At 41.3% G+C, this 11,544-nt stretch overlaps 1 protein-coding gene across 2 annotated transcripts in view; it reads right to left on the bottom strand.

The window, feature by feature from the left end:
* Positions 1-2,571: 2,571 nt before the first annotated feature.
* ENTPD7 (ectonucleoside triphosphate diphosphohydrolase 7) overlaps positions 2,572-11,544 on the bottom strand; it is a 35,976-nt gene continuing 27,003 nt past the window's right edge. For both annotated transcript variants that reach the window (XM_079794143.1, XM_079794144.1), the window contains exons 11-13: positions 9,451-9,536; positions 8,227-8,388; positions 2,572-5,739 (exon numbers count right to left, since the gene is read on the bottom strand). In XM_079794143.1, the coding sequence (XP_079650269.1) occupies positions 5,508-5,739; positions 8,227-8,388; positions 9,451-9,536 (480 nt within the window). In that variant the 3' untranslated portion in view covers positions 2,572-5,507. The remainder of the gene's footprint in view (positions 5,740-8,226; positions 8,389-9,450; positions 9,537-11,544) is intronic.

Genomic DNA, 11,544 nt, shown 5'->3' with positions numbered 1-11,544 from the left:
AATCACAACATAATAACAGAAATCAAAGTATTTGGGATCCTGTTTGCAGAGCAAGACTCTTACGAAGGTAATAAAAGGCAGAGCCTTCAGCACCAGTAGTCTTCACAGGCCAAACCCTGGCAGGTGCTCTGCAAGAGAGGCTGCTTAGGAGGGTGGAGTGGAGTGGTGGAGGAGTGGCAGGCGACCAGGGGTGTCCGAGCGGCTGCACTAAAACAGAAGAGGCTCAGGAGCAGACATGACTTCAGGCTGGTCTCAATCACACACTTGGCTACAAACATTCTGTGGTTCAGAAATTTTTTCAACTTTGCTGAAAACTCAGAGAGAAGGTAGGGGAGGGTGGGGGTAAGGAAGAAGAGATCAACCAAAAGACTTGTATGCATGTATATAAGCATAACCAATGAACACAGACACCAGGGGGGTGGGGAGGGGGACAAAGGGGAGATAAGGACACATATGTAATACCTTAATCAATAAAAAAAAATTTCAAGCAATGATTGAATACATTTTAAAAGTAGGAAGTCCTTATAGTATGAGTAATAATTCACTTTTACAAATAAAAGGATTTCTATTGCTCAGACTTCCAGAGAAACAAAATGGTCAATAGATACATTTCTCCTCTGTCCTTCCAATAAAAGTACTGAGAAATAGTAAATATTAGAACAAAGGAAAACTTGAGTAATAATACAAGGGAAGTTTATTAGGATATTTTTAAAAGGCCTTATTTTTTAACAAATACTTTATAACACCAACAAAATCCTCACAAGTTTGGAGAACATATGGCCTAGTGGCAGGACTCTGAAACTAGCATAACTGAAGAACTACTTTGGGAGAATATGAAACATCCACTGCTACTTCTACCTTATTGAAAAGAAGCTTAAAGACAGCAAAGAGAAACAGCACTGTTTCTGTAAGGGATCTGGAAACTGCCCAAGAAATACAACCAAGTTCCTTAGTGAGGTAGATCTAATAGGCATTTATACCTTAAATAATTTAGATTGTAACCATCACATGAATTGCTTGGATGCTATGCTTAAGAAAACTGCACAAGCCCTAGCTGGTTTGGCTCAGTGGATAGGGTGTCTGCCTGTGGACTGAAGGGTCCTGGGTTCCATTCCAGTCAAGAGCTTGTACCTTGGTTGCAGTATTGATCCCTGGCCCTGGTCGGGACTTGTGTAGCAGGCAACCAATTGATGTCTCACATTGATGTTTCTCTCTATCTCTCCCCTTTCCTTCCCCTCTCTCTAAAATCAATGGAAAATCTCCTCGGATGAGGATTAACAAAAGAAAATTGTACAAAATTAAGCACATTGTTTAAAAGGTATCTAAAATTTTAAAGTATTAAATACAGAAGCTAGAGTAGATGTAGTGAAAACTTGTACTGTCCCTAGCAAAGCATTTCTTTTCATGTTTTATTCCTAAGTATGAGCAAAACAATCACAAGTGAATATCAGAAGCAGTTACAAAGATGGGGCATGTTTATAATAATAGTTGCAGTCAGCTATTATTATAAAGAATAGACTCTATTGAAATACACAGTCTTGCAGGAAGATTCTGAGCATCTCATGGCAGCTGTCACTAGTAGTAGTAACAGCACATATTACTACTGCTCTGGGATTCAATTTCATCATCTATAAAATCAAGGGGGTTGACCAGAAGACCTCTAAAATCCCTTTTAAAATCTCATGCCCTGAAATGGATGTATAATGATAGCTGTTGGATACTCCATTCGCACCAGGGAATGTCAGGGGTAATGAATAAAGTAGACGACCATTGGCTCCTTTAGTCTTCAAAACCAAAGACCAAAATCCTCTTCCTGAAACCATATTACTTTTCTACCTTCTCACCTGCATTTAATGTCTTAGGCCAATGGTTCTCCCTTTGGAACTAACCTCAGATCATCTTGTCTAGCCACCCTGTTTTACAGATGAGAAATGAACCAGAGAGGGCAAGTGACTTGCCTGGAGTAACAGAGCTAGTTAATGACAAAGCCAGGACTAGAATCCAAGTCTGCTGTTCATGAAGTCTGATGTTCTTTTCCACCCACGTTTTTCACTCCTGACAAAAAGCAAAACACAAAACTATGAGAAATAGGGCTGTGGGGTGGGGAGGAGCTTCTATTTAGGAATCTCTTAGGCTGAGGAGAGAACAGTCAAAATATTTTGGATGACATCAGAAGAATAAATAAAAAGGCTAGTGGAAAGTGATTAAAATTTCCTTGACCAAGGAAAATCAATTCAAGGAGCTAAGGTACGAAGAGAAAGATAGTATAATTTCCCTTAGAATTAACTGCAACTTAAGTGAATATAATGCCATATAATTGGATGTTACTCATATTTTCCTTATACTGTAGTGATAAGAATTCAGAGAAGAGCGATGGGTTGTGCCATTGTAAGGCTAATAGAACATCACCCCTTTAAGCCACCGACTCTGGTTCTGACATTTGTGACCTGTCTCAGTGATAATAAAAGTACTAAAACAGTTCAGGTTCATTGTTGCTATTATCAGAAACACTACTTTGTAGGATTCAAAGGAACTACTGAAATGTGAATTTTATGAAACCATAATTTGCCTTTTGAGTAGTTTATGAACTACTCAAAAGGCAAAAATGCAAAAGGAAAAGAAACCTTTTAAAAATATTTTGAAACAGAGCTAAAAAGCAAGACAGGCTGTCTGACTCTATAGGTAAAAATATTTCATGAAAAGAAAGCAATATATATAGTTGCCCCTCTGCAATAAATAAATGGCTACTGTTTCTAGCTAATGAAATGTAATTTAAGATCATTAATTGGGAGCAATAGAAGTACAGGAACCAATACTAAGAGCATCTATTCAGTTTTTCTGCAGGGCGTGATAAAAATGTGTCCTTCATTTTATACTATGGAACTCTGACACGTTTTACTCAGGGCAATAAAGACAAGCCGAGATTATAATATTAAAATAATATACAGGATATAGCACACTAATTAAAGACTAATTAAAATAAATTAAGAATATGAAATACATTTACAGTGAAAAAATTATAAACATAAGTATCCTGAGTTTCTCAACTGTAAAAAAAAAAAGGTAATATCAATCTGAAAGAATGCCATAATGATTGAATAATATATATAAAAATCTTAACAATGTCTGGTACACAATAAGGGTTTAACAAATGATAGCTATTATTATTATAACCAGGAAGAATAACTTCCTAAGAGCTTTCTATCTGGAGTAATCACCACCTCCTCCCTGCTTCAACTTCACTTTGAGACATGAAAGGGATCACTGTTAACCTATTAGGTAGCTTTTGACTAGATCACTGACTAAAATCTACAAGAAAAATACAAATAGTATTTGGAAACCAAGGTGAGAGGAAAAGAGTTACCTGAGTAGGCAAGGGCTAAGAAAAACATTTTGACATTATTTATAAGCAGCATTCATAAGGCGAGGGCTCACTCACAGTGACAGATAAGTCAAAGAAAATCAAGGTAATTTAGAAGTCTTAGAAATTAATGGAAATTACTGTGATATAAGTCATAAAAATATATTCCCAAAGGAAACTATAAGATACTTTGCTAGATCCATTATTATCCAATTTGAAAACAGTTCAAGACTTGTCATCTATTTACCTTGATTTTCCTGTTTTATGAAGCATTTAATTCCCTTCTGCTCCCAGTATGAAATTTACATTTTAAGAATTTCACTTCTGCCCTGGCCAGGTGGCTCAGTTGCTTGGAGTATTGTCTGTGCCCTGGGGGTGGGGGTGGGGTACAAGTTTCCCAGTCAGAGCACATACCTAAATAGCTAGAATTGCCCATGCAGAAGGCAGCTGATCAATGTCTCTCACACTGATGTTTCTCTGTCTCTCCTGTCCTCTCTAAAAGTATATCCTTGGGTGAGGATTAAAGGGAGAAAAAATAAAAAATCTTTTTCACTTATTTCCCTTGAAAGTCAAGGTCCATTTCCCCTAGTTATCTAATTTTAGAAATTAAGGTGACAAAAAAAGACAAGAAAGCTACTTCAACTCTGGGAGCACTTTCTTGGGCAGGACATTCAAGGGTCCATACAGGAAAGGATAAAGTATAAAGAACATACCATGGGGGAAGGTGGAAGTTCAGGAATGAATCCTGCAACGGAAAGGACAGGAGCAAAGCTCCTGGAGGGTCACGGATGAAAATGCAGTAACTATGGCTTTTCCTCTCTCCTCATTAATGGAAATGCTGTTTGTGACTGAGCAATCTTTTAACAAAGGGTCTGAAAGTTTCCATGCGGTTTAATAACAGATTTATCTATTTATTCCAAAGTTTAGAATTTGCTTCTTTTCAGACATTCCCAGAGTCAAATTGAGAAAATTTCGATTTCTCAGAAAAAATAAAAAAGAGCTTGGATTTTATTGCCTTTGCCAACTATTCTAATATTGTTCTTTCCTTCTTTAAAAACAACCCAAATATATCCCTTCCCAAACTATTGATTTTATTGATCTTAGCAGTGAAATAAAGGAACTCTTTTGAATCTTCCTGAATACGAACACATAAAAATAGGCCTGGAGACTTGGGTGGTGAACACACAATATAATATACAGCTGATGTATTACAGAATTGTACACCTGAAACCTAACTAATTTTATTAACCAATGTCAGCCCAATAAAATCAGTAAAAAAAAATTTTTTTTTAAATAGGCCTATAGGACAGTGACCTGAAACCAAACCCAGGTCTCCAATACCCATCACAGTTTCTCCATCCTATAAGCATATTTAAGACTCAAAAAGAAAAATTAATGCCCAAACAGCCTCTGAGGCACATAGACATGGAAAATTTTTCTGTCCTGGTCATACAAGACATCAGATAAGACTTAGTCAAAATCTTTGATGATCCATTCATTTAGAAGGGGTTCTAACCTTTTAAAATCACATACTAACATCAGCAACACTGTCAGGGACCTTGGTCCACACTCAATGGCTTCTTTGTCGAAGAAGCAAGGAAGTTGTGTTATTTTGGTTGCCTGGAAATTCATATCTGTTCCACTGAACTGCAATTTATCTTGGACCCCTATTAAGGGTTGTGGATCTCCACATAAATGGTATCTCTGTTACAGAGAAAGAAGGGGCTGCTGCGCTTGCTAGAATGTCTTCGGCTTTGTATCAGAAGCTCCAAATTTGGTTTCACCTCAGCTTCCAGTATGCCCAATGCCAAACTTCATGCTTTAGCAAGGGGAGAAAAGTCTAGATCCCTGGAACACACCAGATCTCTCAGTTAAAGGAGAAGCGTGCTTCAATTGGACTAAGGCTGGTCACCTTTGTTAGCACCAATCTCTCATTACTTAGTTCTTCACAGACTAAGTTACAGCTTCTCTCAGATAAGAGGACCTGGAGATTGAGAGGAATTAAAGAAGATAATAAAGTGGAAATTCCAATGCCAAATATCCACAAGATCAGGCAAAGCAGCATCTGAAGCCATTACAAGAAAGTGGTGGAATTCAATGAGCAGCAACTCTGGAGTACTTGAGTTTCCACAGTCCTTGCCCAGCCTCATGGCCCCACCTGTACCCCAATCATGGGCACCACCTCTTCAATCCACAGCAAGTTCAATGGAGCTGAGGCTCGAGTTTGTCGGTGGTGAATTCGGCGTAGCCGCAGAAGGTACAGGATGATGGCCAATAGCACCACCAGGATACAGGCGAAGAAGAGATAGTGGTTGTAGACAAAGGAGAGACGGAACCAGCTACTATGGGTCTGTCGGACACCTTCCTGCCGGAGATCCCTAGGGAACAGTTTGAAGGTGAAAAGAAATGTTAGTTTCAGAGAGAAACATTGATGCTGATTTAAAAGGCCCAGTGATGTTAGCCCATTTATTCTATACACACAAACATTCTATGATACCAGTTCCATTGAGCAAGCAAAGCTGAAGCATGCCCCCAACCCCAGGGCTGCTATGTGATTCTTTCTATATCTTCCTTTCCAAGCCTAAAGAGGACACCTCACAAGCCTAAATCTTCCAGAATCTGGGAACAAAATCAGAAGGCAAAAAAGTGAACAATAAGACAAGACTGGTCATCTGTAACATTAGTTTTAACTGTGGCCCCTTAACACTCTGACCTAACAGTTTGTAAATGTAGTGCTAATAAGAAGAGGGTGGTCCCTGAATCCAATCAAGAAATCAGCCCTAGCTGGTTTGGCTCAGTGAATAGAGCGTCGGCCTGTGGACTGAAGGGTCCCGGGTTCAATTCCGGTCAATGGCACATGCCCGGTTTGTGGCTCGATCCCCAGTGTGGGGCATGGAGGAGGCAACCAATCAATGATTCTCTCTCATCATTTATGTTTCTTTCTCTCTCTCCATCTCCCTTCCTCTCTGAAAAAAAAAAACCAACAAACCTACCTAGTAATAGACAAATATGCAAATTGACCGCACCTTCGCTACGCCCAAGCCATGCCCACCAACCAATCAGGATGAGTATGCAAATTACCCAACCAAGATGGCGGCTAATTTGCATATCAAGACAGCGTAAAAAGAAGCCAAGAGCTGCAGAAGGGAGCAAAGCTGCGGAGAAGCAAGCAAGCCGGGGGGAGGAGAAGCGAGGAGCAGACGCGGGGCCGGGGGAGAAGGAAGGAGAGCAGGCGGGGCCGGGGGAGAAGGGAGGAGCGGAGGCGGGGCCGGGGGAGAAGGGAAAAGCAGGCTGGCTGGCGGAGAAGGTGGGGCCGGGGGAGAAGGGAGGAGTGGAGGCGGGGCTGGGGGAGAAGGGAAAAGCAGGTTGGCTGGCGGAGAAGGCGGGGCGGGGGAGAAGGGAGGAGCGCAGGCGGGGCCGGGGGAGAAGGGAAAAGCAGGCTGGCTGGCGGAGAAGGCGGGGCAGGGTAGAGTGCAGCAGGAAACCCTATTGCAGGATTTTTCCTGCAATGGGAACGCTAGTATGTATGTATGTGTGTGTGTGTGTGTGTGTGTGTGTGTGTGTGTATATATATATACACACACACACACACAAAACACGCACACACACACATATATATGAAATCAGAGTATGTCTCAATCTTTTTTAAAAGTTACTATGCTTTCTGAAAATTTAGGTTATGGCTAAAGAAAGCTGTCATCTGATCAATTCTATTGTAATCTGGACAAACATTAAGAGACACGGAAAGCTAAGTGCAGGGGTCTGCCTGCCTGTGTGGAACAGAAGCCCTTCTCTGGTGGTTCAGATAAAAGATCGGTTTTTGTTTTGTTTGAACTGCAGCGTAGTTGTTTTTAAATGTGGCTCTCAAAACTGAAAGACTGCATATAAAATCTGGACTTCTGGCTTCTCTAGCCAAATGAGAAGTGGCAAATGCTGGGCCATCACCTCTGCATGACAGTGGCCAGCCCTTCAGGGAGGGCACACACTCTCCCACTCCCCACTTCTCTGACTTCTATCACCTGCAAGGCTTCTGACAATAGTGAGTTTAGTAAAACAGGCATCAAAAATAAGAATTCAGCCCTAGCTGGTTTGTCTCAGTGGACAGAGCATCGGCCTGCGGACTGAGAGGTCCCGAGTTTGATTCCGGTCAAGGGCACATGCCTGGGTTTCAGGCTTGATCCCCAGTGGGGGACGTGCAGGAGGCAGCCAATCAATGATTCTCTATCATCATTGATGTTTCCATCTCTCTCCTTCTCCTTTTCTCTCTGAAATTAATTTAAAAAATATTTTTAAAAATTCATTTTAGTTTTGAAATAATCCAGGGAGAGAGTACCTAAAGATTATCCCAAATACCTTCTGGTTCACAACAGCAAGACATCAGGCCATGATCATGTGATGAAAATTTCCCCCCTCACCTTCTGCTCGAATTCAGGCCCACCAAAAGCCTTCAAGGCAATGGCACCATCTCTAGCCAGGTGTTGGTCATTAGGAGAGATGGCTCTGGACAGACAGCCTTCCCCAGTTCTCTGGTCAGATATGTTTTCCAGGGTAATTTAAGAATGCCATTTTAGTTTCTCAATCAGTATCTTGGAAGTGGTTAATGAGAGCTCAATCCTAAGGATTGATTTGTGGTGGATCAACAAATAAAACTGAATTTCTGAAAGTGCAAAGCTGAGGAATAGACTTCAGACCCATAATGCTCAACCTTCTTTCTGTTTCAACATAGTAAGAGCAGTCCACCTGGTAGTAATAAAGGGAGTTTGTTTGTTTGTTTGTTTGTGGGAGGTGTCGCTTAAGAAACCTATTCTGAGGCACTAACTAACATATTCTGAGCTCAAGATGCCAGCTTGGTTAGTCCACCTTACCTGAGTGGTAGGAATCGTGTTTTATACAGAATGGCTCCCAGTGTCCACTGAACCTCCCGGTCATATACCAGCTGGGCTGTCCGTAGGTTTGGGTAGTCATAGGGAAAGTGGAATCCTTCATGAAGGACTTGGTACATCCAAGCCGATTTAAAACACTGATATCTGTGTGACAAAAATAACTAATCAAAAAAATTTTAAAGAAGTAAAACAATTCTAATGCTTTCCTTTGCATACTCCCACTGGATGTCAAAAATCTCTCTCTCCCAGCTTCACCTTCCTCACCGCTAGGTGGAGCCAAATTTGAGTCTAACTTAACATTTACCACAAATGTGAAGAACACCTTTATGGCAGTAATGATATTATGGCTATGTTTTTCTTTTTTTTCTTTTTTTAAGAGTTCTTATCTTCAGAGAACATGCTGAAATATCTACATATGTAATTATGAAGTCTGGGATTTGCTTCAAAATAACCCAATTATGACAAAAAGGGAGTGTGGGTGGGAAAATAGATGAGACAGATTGGCCAGTAGAGAAGCTGAGTGATAGGGAGGTACACAGAATTTCACTGTATTATTTTTGTTCATGTGTTTAAAAATTTAAACTAAAATATTTACAAAATGGGAGGACCACTGAACCAAACTGACATTTGTTGAAGCTGGGTGATAGTTACATGAGGGTTTATGTTAGTTATGTCTACTTTTCTGCATATTTGGTATTTAATAAAGTTTTTTTTTTTTTAAAGGCCATCACTTTTTATTTCCAACCACTTGGTGAACTCTGGTAACCACTGGTTTCCCTTGGCCTTGCTAAAATAGGCTCATTAATTGGCCCTTCTCACTCAGAAAATAAAAATCTGATATATTCGCCCTGGCTGGTTTGGCTCAGTGGATGGAGTGTTGGCCTACGGACTGGGGGGGGGGGGGGGGGGGGGGGGTCGGGTTCAATTCCAGTCAGGGGCAAATGCTGGGGTTGTGGGCTCCATCCCCAGTGGGGGGCCTGCAGGAGGCAACAGATCAATGATTCTCTCTCATCATTGATGTTTCTATCTCTCTCTTCCTCTCCCTTCCTCTCTGAAATCAATAAAAATATATATTTTTAAAAAATCTGATATATTCAAATTCTCCTTCAACATAAAATCCAATCTAGTATTGCTCGATCACTCTCCTTCATTACACTTTATCTACATTTTAAGGCCACATCTAAGGGAGAAAAGGAAATTACTTACTTGAGTCGATGTTCATCTGCATGTGATGAATAAAGGCCATTCTTGAATCTCTGAGTTAGTACTGACCAAGCCATGCCACAGTAGTCCTGGAATGACCACAGAGAAATTGTGCAACATGAACTTGGAGGCAAACTCTATAAACTTCCCCCACAGTCACAGCTGTTCCATTTCTGAAGTGGCTTGTGGGCTACTAGTTGACAAAGGAAATCATAAATGGCATTTTCATTCACTGAACACTGTGCCAGGTCCTGTGCAACACAAGTCCCAGGACTCGGGCTAGAAATACTCCTTTTTATCCCTAGCACCTCCAAGTCCAGTACAAAGCCAGCCTGAGATGACTCCTAAGCCTCGTAGGCCTCAGAGAAGGGTAAGGTAAGGACCAGAAATATCAACGTCAGAACCCGAAGAGAGAGTCATTCTACTCTACAAAGGACTGACACAAGCAGGTAAAGCAGATGAAACAGAATCGTCAAACACCTAGCACTGCCTCCATGCGATAATTCTCACCAAAGGAATCATTCCTTTTGCTTTGTTCAGTAAACTAACATTTCCTGAATGTCCACTATGTGTCAGGTGCTATTCTAGGTATCAGGGGATCTGCAGCAAATACAACAGACAAAATTTCTGTTGAATTTCTTCATTTCTCAGAAGCTTACATTCTAGTGGTGGTAGACAGACAATCTATAATAATAAAAGCGTAATATGCTAATTAGGCTGGACAGCCAAATGACCTTCCAGATGTCATTCCGGACTTCCTTCTGGATGAAGCCCCAGCAGCGGGGCTGAGGCAGAAGCGGTTAGGGGCGATCAGGCAGGCGAGCAGTTAAGGGCAATCAGGCAGGCAGGCAGAGTGGTTGGGGGCAATGAGGCAGGCGGGCAGAGTGGTTAGGGGCGATCAGGCAGGCAGACAGAGTGGTTAGGGGCGATCAGGTAGGCAGGCAGAGGGGTTAGGGGTGATCAGGCAGGCAAGCAGTTAGGGGCGATCAGGCAGGTGAGTGGTTAGGGGCGATCAGGCAGTCAGGCAGAGGGGTTAGGGGCAATAAGGCAGGCAGGCAGTGGTTAGAGGCAATCAGGCAGGCAGGCAGGCGAGCAGTTAGGAGCGAGCAGTCCCGGATTGGGAGAGGGATGTCCGACTACTGGTTTAGGCCCGATCCTGCAGGATCGGGCCTAAACTGACAGTTAGACATCCCCCAAGGGATCCCGGATTGTGAGAGAGTGCAGGCAAGAATTTCATGCACCAGGCCTCTAGTAACTAAACATACATACATATGTACACATGTACACGTACAGAATGTGTTAAATGACATAAATGCTCACAGAAAAAATAAAGCAGGAAAAGGAAATAGGTAATATTGGGGAGGGCTGCAATTATGGCTGTGGTGCCAGGGAAAGTATCATCGGGAAGATAAAATAAGAGTCAAAGTGAAAAAGAATAAGGGAATAAAAATAAAATCATCTCTTTTACCTGGGAAAGAGAACATACTAAGCCACTACCAACTTGGGCAAGCAGTGATCACGAGAAAAAAATTTGAAGTTTTAAAATGAGAGAAAGATTCAGGCTATGGACAATTAGGGAGCCCTTGAACGCTGAGAAAGGAAAAGGAACAGGAGGGTTATCCTGGAGACTGGAGGGGACAAAGCAAACACGAACCAGGTTTTCCTCAATATTTCTTAAGGACTGCCTTTGGGGAACAGAATAGTACACATACTACAAATATTCTTCCATTGGAAGTCTTCCACCAAGAGAGCCCTAGAGAACTGTAAGAAAACAGGAAGGAAAAGATAAAAAATATAAGCGAGAACGGATTCTTCCCTTAAATTTCTCTGATAAAAGAGAGATCAGAGAACTGTACACAAAAATTCAAAGTGATGAATCTAAATTAAAGCAGGAACTATAGAAAGCTAGTTGAACTTTCACCTGTCCAGGTAACTAATGATTTAAGCCTACAGCATGCTTGAATCTTATATATGCTCCAAGTGAATTTAAATTTAAAGAATACTTCCCCCATCACTGCACATTTTCACATCTTTCTAATATTCTCAGTGACCGTAAACCAGTTCAACTTTTTAATAGCTCAAACCAAGAAAGTGAAA

The sequence above is a fragment of the Cnephaeus nilssonii genome (assembly GCF_951640355.1).
Source record: "Cnephaeus nilssonii genome assembly, chromosome: 16".
NCBI classification, from domain to species: domain Eukaryota; kingdom Metazoa; phylum Chordata; class Mammalia; order Chiroptera; family Vespertilionidae; genus Cnephaeus; species Cnephaeus nilssonii.
Note: the sequence above shows the minus strand (reverse complement) of the source record. Positions and strands in the feature narration are given on the sequence as shown.